A 21,451-nucleotide genomic window follows, 5' to 3' on the forward strand; every position below is an offset into this window, starting at 1 on the left:
ACAAGACCTTTAAGAAAATGGTTCATATGACTGCTCCAAAGTAAAAAAATAAATAATAAAAAAAAGAACCCTCTCACATCAGACGAGCCATGTCTTAAGTCAGGCTGGTACTCTAGCCCAACGCACCTTCAAGTGCACACAGGTCATTCTTGCTCCCAAAATAAACAATCATTGTCAAAGTCAATAGATCTGACCTAGGCAAGGCTACAAGTTTATTTACAAGTTTTTTACAAGTATATACAATAGACTTTAAAACAGTGAAAGTAATAAAAAGGAAAAATATAGCTGCCTAAAAGTGTTGTGCATGATTCCAAAAATACATATATTTTTTTTAATGAGCCATTGCACTAATAAAAAAAGAAAACCAAGAAATCAAAGCAGAAACAGGCCTACCACCCTTGCACTGAAGCTGGCTGCTTTATAGTTCGATGTGGGCATGTGAAAGAGCATTGTGCTGTCAGCACATTGAAGGAAGCAAGGGCTACAGCAAACATATCTACTGCCCCACTCTTTAGACTGCAGCCGGCGCCGCGGACACAAAATGTGAGCGACACTTAAACATGAATTACATGAATGAAAGAGCTGACTGCCCGAAAAACTTTCTACGTATATACATGTGTATGTATTTTTATGTTTCTTAGGAAAACATGAGGCTGGTGAGACTAGTTGGCCAGTCTCGAGGCCAGGCCAAAAAATCTAGCAGTGTTTCAATGATGATCTCACTGGTAGCTCACAAAGAATTTGCATTACTTCCATAGCCATCGATGGAACATAAGCCAACTAGTCCCGTCCAATCTCAAGCAAATAGTAATGGACAATATGGTCAAGTCTATGATATTTATTTTACAGAGTTTTATATAGCGCAAACTTGACCCGTATCGGGTATCAGAGCGCTTTACAAAGCACCAGTTGCGTTACATGAGGACATATTCATTTTTGTTGAGCACGGGGAGATTAAGTGATTTGGCCAGAATCACAGGATGTTCAGCGTCATTGCCAAGACTCGATCCCAGTTCCCCAGATTCGAGGTCGACCGATCTAGCCGTTATAGCTAAGTTATAACCCACCTTGTTAAAAGTAAGAAACTACTAGTAAAAGTGCAAGTGGTAGGGAGTAAAGTTGAAGTGCCTGTGGAACTGGATATATGTCTGGAGATTGTGCTGGTTCCCTATGGCGGCTTCACGAAGAATGGATACTTACGGGGGTGAGCTGGGCTCTTCATCTGATTGGCTCACTGGTGGTGGCGGGGGTGGCAGGGAAGGAGGCGGAGTGTTGTCTGAGCCGATGTCTGAGATTTCTGTGAAGAAATTAATTTTATGAGCTGGTTAGAAGCAATGCAAAGCAGGCTCAGCTGTCCCCTTGACCACAATACTGTCCCCTGTTGAACTTTCCCTACTGGAGAAGCGACCCCTGGTGGCCAGTAAGAGTATGGCAGTGGCTGAGGGATTTGAAGGGATTGTAAGGCACAAGAGACAGGTCTGAGTATATTTGCATTCATAGGTTTTCCTAAGGCAGCAGGTCTACAACCTTTGAGCCACTATTCATGGACTATTAGCACCATGTTCAAAACATCCACTACACCCACCCACCCACTACACATACGCCTCCCGTGTCCATAATTTATTCTTGTTTACCGCATCCAAAGGGAGGATGTGCACCCATGGCCAGGGCATCACGCAGTATCACTTAAGGTGCTGGATCAAACCATCCTTGCATTAAGCCACACAAACCATACAACAAGTTGAACAGCCCTAAGCAATGGGGAAGAAAGACGACACACAAGAGAATCCAGGTACGTAACCCACTCAGGCAACTTTTTCAAGGTTCTGAAACTTCTTGCAGCAGGACTGTTGAGTGAGTGAACGAACAAGGCCTACTGCAAAACAGTTAATTGCCCTGAAGCAAAGACCATGTGTCTTTTACCAAACAAATCTGAAACTAGGACATCCACCCGACACCTGGGCTTGTCCAAATGCAGCCAAATCAGTCTGGTCTACAAAGCAGCAAATCTTCTATCCGACACAAGGCTCATCTTTGCATTTGTGCAGTTCCAAATAAAGATAGTCCATAAAACATTTGAACTGAACAGGTGTATGTTGTGTGTGTTCCTCTTTATATTGGACCCAGACAGGCTGTTCAATTGGAATGCCCTTTAGGTTTGTGCCCAAGACTGAGTTGTGTATGGCTGGTCTCCATCTGTGGTGGTATAGCGATTCAAAAACAATGAAATGGAATGCATGCAAAGCCACTGCCAGTGGTTAATACTAATTCTAGAATTTCAATTTATGATTTTGCTGCCCATTTCATCAATGGTGATGGTACGAGTTACCAACCTACCAAAAACAAATAAAGGCCCGGGCCATATAAAAGGAGGCAAGAAAGGAGGTAGTTAAAATAGGACATTAGGATGTCTCCAAAATCTGTGAGAGATATTGGGACGGTGGGACCATTTGACTGATAGACCATTTTGATGCCACTGTCTATGAATTTATCAACCATGCTTCATCTTGAAAAAGTAACCAATGGGGAACACACATCCTAAGTAATTCCATGCAGGTACATCTTATTTCTGTATCTTCCCCTGTATAACTTGGCCCACAAAGTTCCTCCACCTCTTGAACACCTGTTGTCGACAGTGGTGTTACTCTGAGCCACCCTCGCCCAGAAGCCTGCTTGTAGACCTCTTCTCCCCCCATCCTGTACCCCCTCTGAGTGAGGGCCTCACCATCCAGTCGCGAGCTCCGGCTTCCTGTTTCACTGTCCTCCACATCTGGGATGTTGACCAAGAACTGTCGATTGTCCCTCAGAACAGTTAACGTTAGCTTCCCGTCGGACCGCTCGATCAGCCTTCTTGTGTCCACCAGGGACATGTTCTCGCTGACGACCCCGTTAATCTGTAAAGTGCAATGGGTGGTTGAGAGCAAAGATAATCAGGAATGATTCCGTCTGAGTGCTTTCGCCTGGCTATCTCCACTAACCTTACTGCCCTTTTTACAAAACAAATACCCCTGAAACCATGCAGGGCCACTCACAAAGTCAGCTCTAAAGAAATGCAGAGTTGATGCAGCGCTATACGCTAGGGGTGCTTATTGGTCTTTCATTTGATTAGCAGTCAGACCCAAAGAACAAGGAAAAAGGGCAGATTGTCTCCTGCACTGCTGTGTTCCAGTAACACTGGGAATTCACACCAGCTCTATGAAGATTGTTCAAACTTAAATTGCTAGAACTAGCTTCAACATTATGATAACTCATAGGTGCGGAAGTTAGGGGTGGGCAGATGGTGGATTGTGGGGGAGTCTTGACAGTGCAATTACTGAAGTCTCTTGTTACCAACTGGCAGAGTAAATGCTACAAGAAGTTTATTGGTTATGTGTGAGTTACAACACTTCAAAAATACAAACCCCTGATAGTAGGCAAAACTTCAATGCAACAGGTTTGTTTGGTTCTTTGTAATTGAATGCAATCAGGTGTATTCCCCAGAGGATTGTTTTCACCTAGTCCAATCGATATAGCTGGTTTATTGGTCACAGATTAGGAGACATTTTATAGCGCCTGATACAGCCTGGTAGCTTAATCCCGTGGGTGGTAAAAAAGGAAACCAGGTCTAAATTCAAGGTGGACACTTGGTAGACAGGGCAGACATGGTCAACAGGGCGGCCGTGGTCAATGCTCGTGTCGAGTGATAGGAGGGATTCACAAAGAAAATTAATGCGATTGGTAAACTGACTCAACATTCGTAAGAGAGCATGACTCTGTGTGCCAGGAGTTCAACAAATTGTGAACTTTGTTGTGACTTTCTCAGACCTTGATAGCCACATTTATATGCTAAACTAATTTTGATGCTCGAGTGTGAAAAATGTAATTAAGTTCAAAAGGGTTTTGAATTTGTTGTATTCTAATAAGAAACTCATTGGACCATCACTTACCCTGCCGTTGGAACCACCCTTCCCATTAGCGCCTCTCAATAGGGCGGTGATGTCATGGCTTGCATACCTTTAATATCAGGTCTCCCTCCTGCAGCCCGCTCTCCTGGGCGGCCAGGCCCGTCTCCGTGATGTGCTTGATAAAGATCTGGCTGCCCAGTTTCAGTCCATATTCTGGGAAAGTTAAGACAACGTCAATGACTGTTAGGGAAAGGGAAAAATGCTACAATATCCACTACACAGGTCTGTCCCACACTCTATATTCAACACTTATCTGCCATTTGTTCTTATAGCGAGTGCCCCAAACAATTGAAAAACTTCTCAAAAGATTTTAAAACGAATACAGTTCAAACAGTACAGTAGAAACAACAGTCAAAGTAGGTAGTGCAGCCTTGCACGCGTTCAAAACATTCTAAACTTTCAAAACATTCTGTATTCTTTGGACAAAGATCATGCCCTGTTAAATGGATTCACAAACTTAGTGTCCAAAATTAACAATACTCTCTCTTTAGGCAGGTGCGGCCTGAAGGACTAAATCAGGCAACAGATGCCTGCAAGAAGTCAATGTCCTTCCGCTACTAAAACCAGAATTCAGACCACACTAACCAGATTGAACTAAGCATGAAATCTGATTGAGAACCAGCACAGAATGAGAGGACCAGACTTAAAAGCAATGGATTATTTGACATTTATGGAGATTTGACACCATGCAATATCCAACGTTTTAGCACCGGGCTGGACTTGTTCAATTTAACCCTCTGATCCCCTTCTACACACACAATTCCTTAAAGGCACCCATCCTCACAGAGGACGAGCAATCGGGCATGCCTCCTCTCCAAGACCTAGATCATGCTGTCCACCCTCTCAGCGTACCACTCTCACTTACTCATTATCTTTGTATTAACCGCCTCACTAATGAAGCTGTGCAAATACCACTTGCTATTTAATCCACTCCACAATTTAACCCATTGTCAAATGGAGTCAACCTAAGCTACAGAAAAGAACCACCTACCAACCACTCCCCACTAGACTACTCAGCCGCTCAATGCACTCACCTACTCAACCAGGCACAAAGCCAAATGCACATTACCATCATTCACTCAATGAGGAAAGGACAGCAACCAAATACCCTCATCCTGCAACTCAACTAGTTTACTCAACTGTTAACCAACTAGGTCCCTTAACAAACCCATGTAATAATTTCAACTAAAAGGACCATCCAGTGTAGGAAAAAAACAGTTCCCTTTGCCCAGTACTGTTTCTTCAACAATCATTTGTAACAGGCATTCTAGAATGTCCGCTTGTGTGATGTCATCTGGTGTATAGAGATGTATTGTGACATCATTCATCGGATGGTCTCTTCAATAAATTAGCGGCACAAAGCAAACCATGAACTACCACGGGTACACACAGTGTAAGCTACATCACCATCACATTGGTCCACTGAATCAAAATCATCAGTGAATTTGTCCATTTGTCCACCACCTCCACCCTATACGTACCCGTAGACACAACTCACCTTCATTGTCTTTATGCTTCACGAGAACTGATTTCATGGGCTTCAGCGGCACATCCTGACTTGGCAACCTCTTGAAACCAGAAGTAAGAGCAAGCCCGTGGGAACGATCATCCGGGTCATAACTGAACCCGTTGGTGGCATATTTGTCACTGTTGCTTCGCCTTTCAGATCCGCTGTCGCGGCTGCGCCTCCGATAGCTGTCTTGGCTTCGCCTCCCTGAGCTGCCATCCTGACTTCGCCTTTTGTCACTAGCAGACTGCCTTTGGCGATGGTCGCTACGGTAGTTCCCAGAGCTCCTCTCACTGGAAGAGTCCCCATCGTATCCCCGGTTATGGTCCACAGAGTCACGGTATTGCCCCCGGTTGTAACTGTCGTATTGGTCACCCTTGTCGGAGCTCAAAGCAGGGGAGGTGGGTTCCCCGCCGTGTCCATTGCGCCCTTCATCTGAATCATAGGCGTGGGTAGTTCCTGAACGATAGGAGTTACTCGATGGGGGCTGAATGTTCAGAGGACTGGGTTTGTTGCTCACCGGTACCTGAACTTTTCGGGGTCTTTTCACCGTCTGCAAATGAGAAAGAAGAAAAGCAAAACTTTACTCAGAAATGGACCTACATCGCGTAGCATGTTAAACAGACCTACCGGCTGGCTACTTGGGCAAGTGTAATGGAGGCATGGGAAGTAAAATGAATGTAGACTACAAAGGATATTTGCCGACTAGGTGGGGTTTCGTAATGTAGATATCCATGCCCACAATGACAGCAATTTGCCCACTATGGGCAGGAATATAGAGTGGGATTTATGAGCGTTGTTTCACTTAGGTCCAACATGGCGGATGTATATGATGGAGTCAGAATGGAATATTAAGGAAGGCATAGGTACATTATAGATGCAATGTGTAGACCAGCTAGGTAAACTCATCATGAAGACAACAGGTTCACTGAAGGGTGTGCAAATGCTGCAAGGAATGATACGCGCTATGTTGGACGCACATGATTGGCGCTCATCCTTCTAGCTCCCTCAGCATCGAGAATATATTTATATCCTAAAGCCGATGTGATGACTCCTATCTCAGCCGGCTTCAGAGCATTTGACCCAGAAAAATATGCAGTGTGAACCTGATGGAGACAGTAATTAGCGCTGAACCTCGGACCTGGAGATCTGGGTTCGAGTCTCGGTAACGACGCTAAAACCTCCTGTGATTCTGGGTCAAATCACCCTGTGCCTAAAATAAATGTGTGTCATCATGTAACGTAACTGGTGCTATGTCAAGCGCTCTGATACCCGATTCGGTTCTAGTTCGCGCTATATAAAACTCTGGAAAAAAAAAATAAATAAATATGCGAATGCAACTCATCGAGGTGCAAAGTCTGACACCAAGAAAAGGGAGCTACAAGCAGCTGAGAAACACCCATGGGTGGAGAAAGTTAACAGAATAATCCCTTTCCCTGCAGGGATGGAGGCGAATTAGAACAAGTTAGCACTTGCGCAGCACTCTTCGTATAGCAAGGAGGCAGTCAGCACCTGCACAGCTCTCTACAGAGACAGAGTAAAATAGAACCAGTCATCACCTGCACAGCACTCTACAGGGATCCAGCCAGAATGAACCAGCAATCACCTCCACAGATCTCCACAGGGATAGAGGTGATTGGAACCAGTGGGCATACAAGTAGTAACATACAGTACTTATATGGCTAGAACCGGGCATCACTTGGGCAACACTCAATAGGATTTGAGCCAGCTAGGGCCAGTAAGCAGAGGGGCAACAACCTACAAGAACTGACGTCATTAAAACAATTAGAACTTGTCAAAACTTGGGATAGCGGGCAAAAGAGAAAAGTATAGCAAGGGATTCTGGAGCAATTAGGCCATTAGAGGCGAGAGAAAACAGGGTTGCGATTACTGGATTAGGAGAATTGAAAGTGTTTGGAGACTGTGACGACAGAAGATGGGTGTGGGAAAAGGGGGGTTCATGGGAGAATGGAGTGGGAAATGGAGAGGGGTTTGTGGAAATTGGGTGGCAGCCCAGTCTTACCACGTTGGCCTGCTTCGGGCAGGATTTCAGCGTCTGGATGGCATAGGCCGAAGCCACGTTCTCCATGGAGACTCCATTCACCATCACGATCCGGTCCCTGGTCCTTGGCAAGAAACGAGAAATGTAAATTCATCCAAGAAGTCTGAATGTGGCTTTGTAATCCCCACACCTCGCATCGGCCACTCGCACCCAGCACTTAACGAGCCTCCTCATACCAGCCTCCACCCACCAGTGATGGAGACACACGTGCACCTCTTTCTTTCACATTTCACTCACCTCTTCCCACTTTATGTCACCAGGGACCGCTTTCACCCTATTCAAGGGTTCACCACTTCAGATCGCAATGGAAAGAAAGGAGTAAAAGGGAGCAGAGGGCGTCAGAGAGGTATTAAAGAAACAGAGGTGAAGCGCTAAAGAAGGGGGGTGGGTACGAAACACGAGTGGAGGCAAGGAGTACAAGACAGGACAAGGAAGGGAACTAAAAAGGGGGGCTAGAGAGGAGGTGTATTAGACAGGGGGCACTAGAGAGGTTAAGGCAGGGAGCACTAGAGGCCACAATACACTAGACCAACAAAGAGCTATAAGGGAGGGAGGGGGATATTAGGGAGGCTGGGTACTAGCGAGGTAGGGGTTACAAGTGACTTAGGGTCACTAGTGAGGTTGGGGTACTAGCGAGGTTGGGGAACTAGCGAGGTTAAGGCAGGGAGCACTAGAGGCCACAATACACTAGACAGAAACAAAGAGCTATAAGGGAGGGAGGGGGATATTAGGGAGGTTGGGGGTACTAGCGAGGTTGGGGGTACTAGCAAGGTTGGGGGTACTAGCAAGGTTGGGGCTACTAGCAAGGTTGGGGCTACTAGCAAGGTTGGGGCTACTAGCAAGGTTGGGGCTACTAGCAAGGTTGGGGCTACTAGCAAGGTTGGGGCTACTAGCAAGGTTGGGGCTACTAGCAAGGTTGGGGCTACTAGCAAGGTTGGGGGTACTAGCAAGGTTGGGGCTACTAGCAAGGTTGGGGCTACTAGCAAGGTTGGGGCTACTAGCGAAGTAGGGGGTACTAGCGAAGTAGGGGGTACTAGCGAAGTAGGGGGTACTAGCGAGGTAGGGGGTACTAGCGAGGTAGGGGGTACTAGCGAGGTAGGGGGGGGTCGGGAGCACAAGAGAGGGTAGGGAGTAACGAGTGGGTGTAGGGTAGACTAGAGAGACGTGAGGTACAAGTGAGTCAGGAGGAGGGATACTAGAAATGCAGGTGATGGTAGAGAGACAGGGGGTGCTAGGAAGTGGGGGCAAAGGGGGGAGTACTAGAGAATAGACATGGGCAAAATAAAAATCAGGGGCACGGGGGCATGCAGCCGGATGCACAAAAGAGGTAAGGAGCACAAGAGAAGCAAGAGGCACAAGAGAGGCAAGGGGTGACGGTGCAGCAAGGAGCGAAGCAGTGCAGCAAAGGCACAAGAGGGGCAAGATGCATGGGGCAAGATGCACAAGAGGCCATGAGGCACAAGAAAGGTGGTGGGACAATACACACATTCGTGGTTGATTGGGTCTCAAATTTTTGCACAGTATTCAAGTTTCCCATTTGTCTCTGTCACCTTTTTTTCTGTGAAAGACCACAATGGTGGGCTCAAAAAATGCCAGCCCCGCTCATCACACCTTTTGGTGCCGTTGCCGTTGGACCTGCCATTTGTAGCACCCCTGAAGAGTGGAACCTTGGACACTAAACACTACCCCAAGACAATGCTGCATCTCCCACAGCTACAATATCAGTGGGGAGTGGGCAAGAGGAAAGGTCGTGCAGTCAAAGTGTGAGCCAAGGAGAGTGGCTGAAGTGACCAATCCCAGCCCAGGGATAGCGCAACACCCAAACCAAAATGTAAACAACAGTGCTAATACTTATTAACAAATCAGCAGAGGTTGATCAGATCAATAAGGACCGCTGATGAAGTCTTCAGCGGTTCATGAGGCTATGCAGGGATTTGGATAAGCGCCCACAAAATGGTAGTGCCAGGGAGAAAACAAGCAACCCTTTCATGGTTAACTGCCCTCGACATGTTGCGGCTCTTTTGAGGATCAGCCAATCCTTCAGGAGATTATGCGGCTCTATTAGAGTACCAACTGGCCCTCGATGAAGTATTGTTGCTCTGCAGGTTACCAACTCTCCCATCATGAGGTCATAAAGATCCATGGAGTACTAATCCAACCTTTCATGAGGTGATGGGCTGTACATATATTAATCAGCCAAATAGGAGGTGATGGGACTCTAAGGAGTATTAACTTCATCGGGTGATGGCGGTCCATGGAGTAATAACTAACCTTTCATCAGGTGATGGAGCTCAATGGAGCATTAATGGACCCATGATGAGATACTGAGGCTCTAAGGAACATTTACCAGCCCTTCATGAGGTGATGGAGCTCTGTGGAGAATTCATGGACCATTCATCGTGAGACGGAGGGAGGGGGGGGGGGGTTCTGGAGTACTAAGTACACTTCATGAGATGTTGGGGCTCTAGAGGCAATTAATTGACCCTTCATCAGGAGATGAGGCTCTAGGAGTATCAACTGGCCCCCCATGAAGAGGGTGATTGGAAGACTAAGGAGTACCGACCTTTCGTACAGTAAGCAGTGGGAACTCTAGAGTGGATGGACTGTACAGAAGCGGATGGAAGATCCATAGAACTCCAAACCCGTCATGAGTTTATGGAATGCTGTGGTTTATTTCTAACCATAGGTGATTCAAACGCAGTATTGATAAATCCTACAAACCTGCCATGCCACTGAAGTACCGAGCAGAAATGCAGGCTCAACAGGGGTCCTAGAGAGCTTATGATGAACAAAATAGAGGTGAAAATGTGCTGGCCCGTCCCCTGGACCTTGCAGAAAGGAACTAACCTGCAAATGCCCAAGTTGATATCGTCAAACAAAGCAATGTTCTGAAATGCCTATTTGCGATTGTTAGCGGTGCTCGATTGTGTAAAGAAGCACTTGTATGCCCCTTCAATAGGCATATACAGAGCAAAAAGTGGTTCACTACTTAGGGACACAGGAGTCTTTGGACCTCTGGAGTGCTCAGGCACTTCCAGTTTAACAGTTCTTTGTGTTTACTTACTGTAGTCTCCCATCTGCGGGCCCTCCACGCACCACATCTGACACAATCACAGAGTTGTCACCTTCGCGGCCAACAGGACGATCCCTGCCCCCAGAGATGGCTATCCCAAAGCCAAACCGTGGGACCTAGAACCAGATAAAAAAAAAAAAAAAAAAAAGAAGGGTATGAGGAAAGCAGTTTATCTACATACGCTACCAGAGGCAGATTTAAAACCAATCAAAGTTAGAGTACTCAGATAGGTCTAACTTACTCTTTCCACAGTGTCAGGACACTGCTGCAGGGTGGACTCACTCTGCTTTACCTAACGAATGATGGAGGAGAGCTGATACAGGTGTTGCCCTGGTACTTCGAAGAAACTTTGTTCTAAGATGATCAGATTTTCTAGGCTTTGCTGCAACAGACACAGGAAGTACTTATGCAGACTCACCTGGCATACTTAGGCAAGCTCTAGCCACTCCCTGTGCAACAGACCAGGCATGGATAATGAAAGCACACACAGAGTTGGCTTTTCTCGGTTTATTGCACAAGCCATCAGTTCGTGAGCACAAGGGTCTATGCCAAGCTGCAACCTGAGTGCCTTTCATGAGTATGCAGGTCACAACTGACCGTACCCCCATCCATATTCCAGATTTCACAAATCACCACACTGGCTCAACTCACCCTGTTCAGGGTGATCGTGTACTGCTCCCAGATGGTCATCTCCTCCATCTCCGAGACCTGCGAGACAAAACACATGCATCAGGGACCATCTTGGAATGCTCGACACTGAAACACGATACACGTCGAGGCTATGCAAGCAACACAAAATCCATTTCCTTTACAGATGTTCCTCACTTTGATATATTTACATTATATTAGATTACAAGAAAAAACTCCTATTACTTTTCCCTGCACTGTATCACAAATGATTACTCTGGTCTCTACACCCTGGATTAGACTGTAGGAATTTACTCAGTTTTCTTACTTCCGCTCTTGATTACTCCGATTACTTTAGCCCGGATTAGATAACAAGAGAAGATTATTTGCATTACTTCACCCATTACTCCATTACTAAAGATTACTTCCAAGTCAAAGGTGCTTGAAAGAATGCATTCATATGTCAAAGCAAAGAAGGGACTGTCAATGAATGCTTTTCATCATAAGTCGTGGCTCATCTATTTACAGTCTGGCTTGAGAGGGAAGCTGTTGCCAGACATTATGTGAGCATCAGCAGAGAAGAACTTTCCCTCCACTCACATGTTCGGAGACAGAAGAACATGTTTTGATTGGGCAGGAGTTGTGTGCTTCCACAAAAAAGAACTTGCCCTCCTCACAACTGTGATCATTTTGTTTACTTAGCCAGCTCCCTGAGCTTGAACTTTTAGGGGCACACACATGCAATTGTAATGCTGTAAAGTGCCTCAGATAACTAGTAATGGATGGTGTTTGTCTTCCTCTGGCAGCAGCACAAAAAGGAGGACCGGACGAGGGCAGCCACGAGTAATGTATACCATTCCATATATTGTTGAAATGGTGTGTGCTTTACTGTGATTGGTCAGAGGGTGAATGCAAGAATGTGTATGTGCCCCAATAAACTTTGTTGTGAAAAAAAAAGGAATGCGTAAGTGGATGGATGACTTGATGTACGAGTACAAAGAGGAGTGACAGAGTACATGTCTAATGGCTTACTGAGTGGCCAAACATCACGACACAAGAGGCAATTTCATTCATAATACAGTCATACTGGCATTGCTCGTTTAAAGATGGTTACTAGTAATTCAGTTCCTTAAAAAAAAATGTTAATAGCAAACAAATTTATGTGCATCATTAAACAGTTATGTATAGTTATGCAAGTAACACATTTTGTTTATGGAATGTTGTGCTCGTCTTATAAGTGAATGGCTGCTGTTGCAATATTTATCTTGCTTTTTAGGTCCGGCTTGAAAAAATCCTGTCTGCATCACCTGTGGTTTGAAACATACGCAGAGTAGCCTTTGGCTCCACCCAGGAGAGCATTATTCTCTCACCTTATGGTATTGTTTGTTTGGTAGATCACTCCGCCTCCAACGGATGCTTTCAACGCAGTTCATGAAGGACTATGTTATATCCCAAAACTACACCGAATGATGACCCAACTCAAACAGACCCTGCTTGATGAAAAAACCTTGACACCAGAATGCTAAAGGTACCCAATTTATGACAGCATTTCGAAGCGACACTATAGCCTTATAGCCCACCGTAGAGGGCTATACCGGCTATTAAAGGCCCTCTCCAGCGTTCGGCTCGGGACTTTAACAAGGGAGAGGGACTATAATAGCCAGTATAGCCCATCTACGAAGGGCTATAAGGCTATTAGAACATTCTGCCACTAGAGGGTAGAGTGTTCTAATGAAAAAGAACAAAGCTTTATGGGAGCCTAAGGGGATTGGAATCCCCTCAGGCTCCCTGAAGCCTTTGTTCACAACCAGAGCTGGGAGCAAAGAAACATTGGAATGTTGGAGCTCCAGGCTTAAACCAGCCATTATAAGCCCAGAGCACTCCATTGTTTTCAATGGAGCTCCCAACATTCCAATGTTACAATACAGTGATATGCAAATCCCTACCACACACTAACCTCAAAGTGCTGTTCCTACTGCATGTAAAGGGGGAACATCATCCTATTTCAGGAGACATAGCACACAAAGCCAAAATATAACCAAGAGAGGAGAAACAGACTGAAATGAAGCAGTGCTTAGAAAGATTAACTTCTAAGCACACAGAGATTTAAAGATTGACAAATGGACACCAAAATGTGGTCTTCTATGGCACATTGTCAGTGTCCGCATCGGGCATGATGGCATAACCACATGCAGTTGCTAGAAAATATATGTTCTGGATGTTACTTTGTGCTCAGGCTTCTTATTTAGAAGCCCGAAGAGCGTTTGGTCCCATGCATCACTTCCACCTCCTGTATGGTATTGCCTACTACTGGAATATTCCATTCTACTCCAAGTTACTTTTACAACTCGTAAAAAAATTAAGCAAAACAGAAAAAAAATATTTGTGTTACTCACTAAATCACGTTCTATTTCTCATTCAAACTACGCTTGTTAACACTTACAAGCATTTTTTTGGGCCTTTTTCAGCGTTTGCGGGCAGGACACTCCGTAACAAATGTGTATGTTGTGTTCGATGTATTACAGGATCCGTAGGCTGTAATGCATCTGTAATACTGTGGTTGGGACCTCGGGCATGTTTGGGATGGAGCTTCTTCTCCAATGACCCAAAATAAGGCCCTTAAACCTAATAGCAAATAACCCAATCATTCAAGACTGGTGCAAAGTGGGCAGCAGATTGAATTTCCTCAGAAGAGGTGCAGAATTCCGTTTTCTCTCCACAATTCATAGAAAAACAACCATTATTTTTATGTTGGAGATGATGTAACAGCCACTCTTCCAGTTGATTTTACTTTCATCCATAGTGTGGAGGATAAAAGATTGAAATTTATAAGAACCTAGTTAATCATTCTCACCGTCCTATCACCCAAACAATATTTTCCACCTAACAGATTCCAGGAAGGGAACAGCTAAACTCCTTTCATTCTTTATCCTGAAGACCTGAATTTTTTGTTGTTGCATCTCGCAGAACCAGTGGGAAAATTTTCTCAAATATCTTTGATAATCTTCGTTGGCCTGCTTCCAAAGCAGGACAATTCTAAATCAAAAGAACTTCCCTTGATTGTTGTACTGGGATACAAAGATGATAGTAGGTGATCTAAATTTTACAGCTGCTTCGTGAGGAACCGATAAAGCTAAGGAAACATTTGTACTGAAGTCCAATCTCAACATTCCGTATTCTACAAGTCAGAATCCATTTGTCCCATTAGCAGCAACTGATATATTCCTGGAATTGGCAACCTTGCTGTGAGAAAAGCATGTTTTTTTTGCCACAGGCCATATGTGTAGATAGCCGCTATTCAAGACCATGTCTTTTAGATTTCACAGAAGCAACAGTTTGCAGTTAACTTCAAAGATCTGGAAGCTGAAAACCCAACAACAGAAATTTGTAGATGCCGAGAATGGAGAAATCAATTTTAATTCTCGATATCTGTGCAGTTACTTTGTGCTCGGGTCATATGCTGTCTGGCGGGATCGATGCACGGCTTCTTGTGGTCACATTAGAATAATACGTCTATTAGTTGATGTTTATTCTGGTAAAAGACTTGTTTATTTGGGCGGGCACCCAATTGTACCAACCCTCATTTGTGATACAGAGTTGACTTAGGGAAATTGGAAGAAAACAATGTTAAGGAAATGAACGTGTGCAGATCAAGAAGTGTCATCGGAGCTCAAAGCGCAGTGGAGCTCAGCTCACCAGCCTTGTTGCAATACCAAGCCCTGCACTCCACAGTCTGATCCAAACGTCAAGCACTGCTCATCACAGACTGATCCAAGCACCAAGCCCTGCTCATCACAGACTGATCCCAATTCAAAGCCCTGCTCACCACAGTCTGATCCAATCACCAAGCGCTGCTCACCACAGTCTAATCCAATCACCAAGCGCTGCTCACCACAGTCTAATCCAATCACCAAGCGCTGCTCACCACAGTCTAATCCAATCACCAAGCGCTGCTCACCACAGTCTGATCCCAATTCAAAGCCCTGATCACCCCATTCAGGGCCCTGAAAATGAGGCAGTTAAGTGAAACTGAGATGTCCCCCGGGTGGAACCACGCACACACTATCCTAAGCTCAACACAACTTAGTCCAAGTAACCCTACTTTGAGAAAATGTAATTTGTTGAATGAGTCACCAGCACTACAAAGTGTCAAGAAGGCGCGTACTGGACCACAGAGTTGATTCTAGAACACCGCGCCCACATCTGCAAGTGGCGAGCCTATAGCTATCTGCGTCCAGGACGCAAGCGCAAATACATTGATGGAGATGCAATTGGAGCCAAGAGCGGGAGATTGAGCAGTTATTGCCGGAGATGATCCTGTCCAAACCAAACATTAAAGTGGGCCGTCCGGTGAATGAGGTCACCATACATCTCAAAAACTCAGATGACGTCAAACAAAGCAAAATTCGAGAATGTCGATTGTTGGCGATTGTTAGAGATGCAAGACTGGGGAAAGATTAGAAGTTTTTTTTTCCACAGCACCCCCTGTTAAAAAATACAAAATAATACAAATATAAAGGAGACCCACCCACGGCGAGTCTTTGAATACCCAAGGAAGGGGCTGGACAAAGGGGGGGGGGGATACTCCCCTGTCCTATCTCCAGTTTCACACGCACTGGAAAAAAGGGTTCCTGAACTGGCTCAAACTGGAGTATGCAAGGAGGGCACCAAATGTGCCCTTTGATGCAGTCTGGTGGTGCTGAAAAGCGCCCCCACCCCAGCCCAAAAAATGAAGTCCTTTCTGGAGGTGTTCACACCGCCCGGGTACAGGAAGCCTATTGTTCTACCTTCTCCTGCTCGAGCTCAGCACAGCAGCAGGAGGGCAGTATTGTGTCTGTGGTCGGCAGCAGCACTTGCTTGCAGACCCTAAAAGGTTGTACCTGGGAGTACAGGGGGGGGGCTCACCGACAGGGCCCCCCAGTACATGGGATCATACCTCCTACACCGAAATTAGTGTTGGGGTATGATACCAACAGGTTTGATACCAAACATGACCAGGTTTGGTGCAACCATTATATAGTTAGACATCTCGTAATGACTGATGTCCACTATATGTCTTAAAATGGCTGACAGCAGTTACTAAGCCTGGAGAATAGACTTCGGGGTTGGTAAGGGTGTCCTGCTCATGCAGGGGCACCCTCAGCCTTGTAACCATGCACCCTGCCCTCAGGACTGAAGGGCCTACCGTAGGGGTGACTTATAGGTTTTAAGTGTAGTGTCCTCTGATATAAGGAAACATACATCTGTTGTGAGAGGTGGAAGCACCACCTGAAACAGGGTGCAATGGCAGTCTGTAGTCACGGGTTAAGTGGACTCCCATGGGTGGCTCAAAACATGCTGCATCCCATGAGAGACCCCTGGTGTACCTATGCCCCGGGTAACTTAGCACCATATACAGCAGTACCCAACTGTGAAGTACCAAAGCACTTACCAAAGCCATTTTGGGAGAGAGAGCACAGATGCTGGGGTCCTGATTGGCAAGATGCCAGCAAAATACAGTCCTAACAGACGGACACCAGACAAAAAGGGGGGGTTAACCATGAAAGCAGATTCTACTTTCCTACAGGCGCTGTCTGTCTAGTTTATGACTAGCTCAGCAACAGTTACTCATTTTTTATGTATATTGAATTAATAAATAACTCCTGCCACCCAAGCTATTCTTACAGCGTTGGCACCCTGGAGTAGTCTGGACTGTCACACTTGCAGGGTGTGATGGTTAGTGGTTGTGTTGGTGCTATCCAAGACATTCCACGGAATCCGCCCTGTTAAAGGTTGCCGACACATTAAAGCTCACCCTGGAAGAGTGAAATAATGCACTGCTGATCCTAGTCGATCTATCAGCCGCATTGGATACCATCTCGCATTATATCCTCTTGCAACGCATTGAGAGATGTGGCAATTCCAATCTGCCATTGCCGTGGATTAGATCAGTTCTCTTTGACCGTGGACAAATAGACATGTTATAGGACCTCTTGTATCCCCCCACAGAAAGGTTACCTCTGGGGTACCACAGGGATCATCGCTCAGCCCAGCACTTTTTAACAGATATATGGCTCTCCTGATCAATTTGATCACTTCCTTTGGCATTGAAGCCACTTCCCATGCCGACGATGAACAGTTAATCTTGTCGTTGGCTGGAGCTTCCATTGGATCAGAACACAATTTGAGACACTGCCTAGGTGAAGTAATTTGGTGGATGCAATGCAGCCATTTAAAATACAACACCGACAAAACTGAGATTATGCAGCTCGGGTAGCACAATACGTTTGGTCCAGCTTTGTGGTGGCATAAGACCCCTGCCCCGCCTCCAACAACGGTAAACGTGGTAAAAAACCTTGGAGTAAAATTCGACACCTCTCGGTCATTTTGTCCGCAAGCACTTGCAGTAGCAGGATCTTGTTTTGGTTTAATAAAATCACAAAAAAAGCACTTTGATTATTTTCAGTTAGAGGCAAGGAACACAGTGGCCTGAACCCTAAAAAAAATCCAGACTCTATTATTGTAACAGCCTGCATGCAGGTTTGTCAAAACAGACCATCCAGAGACTACAAGTGGTTCAACATGCCGCTACTAGAGTAGTATTGAAACTCCCCGACGTTCCTCTGCGTCGGCAGCTCTGAATGCCCTCCAGTGGTTGCCTGTCCATAAAAGGAATTTGTTTAAAATTCTCCTACTTACTTTCAGAGCATATAGGCAATCCGGCCCAAAATAGCTCATCGCTAGATTTACTCAATATACGGTATCAGGGACGCTCAGGTAGTCACAGGACAACCTCCTCAAACCCCCTACGTTCAAACTCAAATCAAGGGGCGGGAAATCTTTTGCAGTCTTGGGATCAAAGGACTGGAATGCTCTCCGTAGAAAATTTGACATATTGAATCAGAACCCATTTTCACAAAACAACTCAAAACGTGGATCTTAGGGATCCCTAATTGTGATAAAGTGCCATCTTCCTTGCATTGGTATGCCCCCACTTTTTGGTGAACTGATGATGTGCTTTGGCTAAGTGTGCCCTGGGCTCCTGCCAACCAGGTGCCCAGGGCCGGTGTTCCTTCCCTAAAACTGTGAAGAAACCAAAACCCAATTGGCATCCCTGGTCTCCTGTCAACCCCTAGCAAATGGCACCCTAGGTACTCAGGGCATGGTGACCAGAGAAGACCCCTAAGGGCTGCAGCACTTATCGTGCCACCCTTAGGGATCATGTACCCTGACACCCATGCACTGCCTTTGCAGGCTGAGTATCTAAGTACAGAACTAAACAGAGAGTCGACATGGCACACATCCTGGTGTGTCATGCCCACAAAACCCACTGCCCTGGCATACCTCAGTCTCCCCTCTAGCTGGGTGCCCTATGCCAGCAGTGCGGGCACAGGTGCATGAGCCCTGCGCCCCTACAGGACCCAGGGCCATTCCTGGGCACTGTGCAGTGATGCCATTAAGAGTATATGGTACTGGGAAGTTGTCATTACGAACTCCACAGCACCATAATGGCTACACTGAAGACTGACAAGTTCGATATCAAACTGCTCAGCACATTAAACCCGCACTGATGCCAGTGTGGGATTTAATGTAAAATGCACCAGAGGGCATCTTAGAGATGCCCCCTGAAAACCTAACCTACAATCCACATCTGGACTGAAAGGCTGCCTAGGCTGCCACACAGCAGACATGTTGCTGGACCCCTGGGTAGGAGAGCCCCCGCTCTCCTGGGCCTGCAACAATGCACATCCTGGGCGAGGTGCTAGGTCTCCTCCCCCAGGATAGGCAGGGGGAAGCTTCAAAGGCATGCCGCCTTTGTGAGTCTCCAGAACACTTGCTGTACTCAGCAACTGGCCCCCACCAGTTCTGACCCCACTCTGGCAGGAAGACTGGCGGGAAAATCCTAAGTCAGGAAGGGGGGTTTGCCAGCCTGTGCCAACCCCACCCCTCAGGTGGGGGAGACTAGGTGAAGCACTACCCCGGGCTCCGGCCATCTTGAAGATGGGGAGCCCTGCCCAATCACAGCTAGGCTCCTGCCCCCCTCCCACTGAAGAGGAGCAGACTAGGGGGTGTACCCACCCCAGGACAGGGACCTACTGGTCCCTGCCCTTAGACTACCTGTAACGCCCCTAAATTAAGTATTTAGGGGCTCTCTGAACCTTCCTTCCTTAGATCCCGATGAGAAAAACAAGAAAGAAGATCAAGAGGAAGAAGACCCGCCGTGCAGCTGCTAACAACAGGACGACACCAACCGACTTGGCCCCAGCTCTACCTGCCTGTCGATCCTGGAACCTGCTCCTGCTAAATCCCGGCAACGCCTGCAGACAGCAACCTTGGAACACCCGGAGAACCTGCCTGCCGTGACCCTCTAACAGACTCTGACTCACATGAGCAGAGGCTCTGCTCCAACAGCAATACCCCTGGTGCCAGCCAGGAATCGCAAATCCAACCCACTCTGCACCCGGCGAGCCTGGCCCGTGCCCGAGTGAACCAAGACCACGAGGACGTCCCCCCAGCGACTGGGACCAGACGTCCAGTGCCCAAAGACCCTCCTCGACGACGCCTGCAGCCTCAGAACCAGGGACCCCACCAACCGTGACCAGCTGAGGGTAAGATTTCCCCGACACCAAAAGACACCCCTGCACCTGGCGCCCTGCGGCTCCCTGTGTCTTCCTTTGGGGTACCTACCTCTTCTCCAAGATCCCAACTTACCTCTCGAAGTGGTGGTCGCACCTGAAGAATCTCCGTCCCAAAGTCTGCAGCCTTGGTTCACTTTTTAACTTTTCCATTTGATAAAATTGAGCGCCTGACGGATCAAAAGCACCCTGCACCCAGACGCCCGAGTGCCGCTGGAAGTGCAACTACTACCCTACTCTACTTCCCCACTTGCCCGGAATAAGTGATCAGGAGCTCAGCTCCCAGAGCAGCGTGGCCTGCCTGCTAGCAGCCACCAACCGCAGCCCCCCTATCCTCCATTGGATTACATTGGGCCTACTCTCTTTGCACCCGGCTGCCCCTGTGCTGCTGACCCTGGGAGACCCCGAGTTTATGCCCAGAACTTTAACTTCACCAGTCGAGTACTCACCTGCAAACTGTTAACTCACTTCCTTCCATAGGATAACATTGACTGGTTTGACTCGAAAAATCTTCAAAGTGTGAAGATTTGAAACTTTAAAATATTCATCTAAAATCAGCCGAATAACGAATTCCGAAGTACTCACCTGTAATCAGGAGAGAGTCCAGTACTGTACCTTTTAGCCCAGTACTGAACAGCAAAAGTAATCCTAACCGTGTTAACTAGTAACCTGAATTTTCATCATAGGAAACCAATGACTGCTTTTCTGTGAAATTTCTTTTAAGTGTCTATTTTTGCAAACTTCAAAATATTCCTTAAAAATCGTACCAACTACTGAAACGTAATTACTTACCTTTCCTAAGTAGAGATCCCAGTGCTGGGCCTATGAGTACAGTATTGGATTACAAAAGTAACGAGAACGTACTTTACCTGAGACCTGAATTTCCTCCCATAGGATAACATTGCTGGATTTTCACAGAAAAGTTTCTAAGTGTGAACTTTTAAAATACAGTTATATTCATTAGAAAATCACTGCAATAACCAAAACGCTTTTACTAGACTGTTTTCAGCTTAGCTCCCGGGACTGAATCTAGGATCCAGTCCTGGAGTTCCAAAAGTAATCTATAAAGTTATCAACTGCATTTATGTATAAAAACCCATTGAGCTCAATGTTAAATTGTGTTTAGAAATGTGTTCGCTATGTTAACCCCTCCCATGCTCGTGACTGAGCCGTTCCGTCATGAGCCTCGAGTGGGCTGTGATGGTGACGGAACGGTTCCGTCACGGCCCGCTCGCCACGCCTGCGCGGCGTGAATTCCGCGCCTGCGCTGACGTTCTAAAGAGCGGGCGGGGCCGTGACGGAACCGTTCCGTCACAAGCACAGCTCACCTGCGGGCCGTGATGGAATGGTTCCGTCACGAGCACGGGACCGCCGCGCGGCCCCGCCTCCCCATTAGCGCTGCGTGCGGCGGAATAGCCGCCGCAGCGAAGGGGTTAATTCACTGTGTTACTCACTCAACATCGGATCTTCTACCCAGTTGGTCCTTGCGTGGCAGGGATTTTCAATAACTGATCAATGCCAGGGTGCTTTTTGGAGTCACAGCGCGCTAAACCAGCAAAAAATACATTTGAAAAAATTTACAGGGGCAATGTGTGGTGCGAGCTTCATTGGCCTCTTGATGAG

The 21,451-nt window shown here is 46.6% G+C and overlaps 1 protein-coding gene across 4 annotated transcripts in view; it reads right to left on the reverse strand.

Moving 5' to 3' along the window:
• Positions 1–21,451, reverse strand: part of LOC147661113 (tight junction protein ZO-3-like) — a 145,766-nt gene that overhangs the window by 46,257 nt on the left and 78,058 nt on the right. For all 4 annotated transcript variants that reach the window (XM_086951324.1, XM_086951323.1, XM_086951322.1 and 1 more), the window contains exons 2-8: positions 11,238–11,294; positions 10,578–10,702; positions 7,475–7,577; positions 5,443–6,004; positions 3,994–4,097; positions 2,726–2,894; positions 1,201–1,297 (exon numbers count right to left, since the gene is read on the reverse strand). In XM_086951324.1, the coding sequence (XP_086807450.1) occupies positions 1,201–1,297; positions 2,726–2,894; positions 3,994–4,097; positions 5,443–6,004; positions 7,475–7,577; positions 10,578–10,702; positions 11,238–11,285 (1,208 nt within the window). In that variant the 5' untranslated portion in view covers positions 11,286–11,294. The remainder of the gene's footprint in view (positions 1–1,200; positions 1,298–2,725; positions 2,895–3,993; positions 4,098–5,442; positions 6,005–7,474; positions 7,578–10,577; positions 10,703–11,237; positions 11,295–21,451) is intronic.

Source organism: Lissotriton vulgaris, unplaced genomic scaffold, assembly GCF_964263255.1.
Source record: "Lissotriton vulgaris unplaced genomic scaffold, aLisVul1.2 SCAFFOLD_2758, whole genome shotgun sequence".
Classification (NCBI taxonomy): domain Eukaryota; kingdom Metazoa; phylum Chordata; class Amphibia; order Caudata; family Salamandridae; genus Lissotriton; species Lissotriton vulgaris.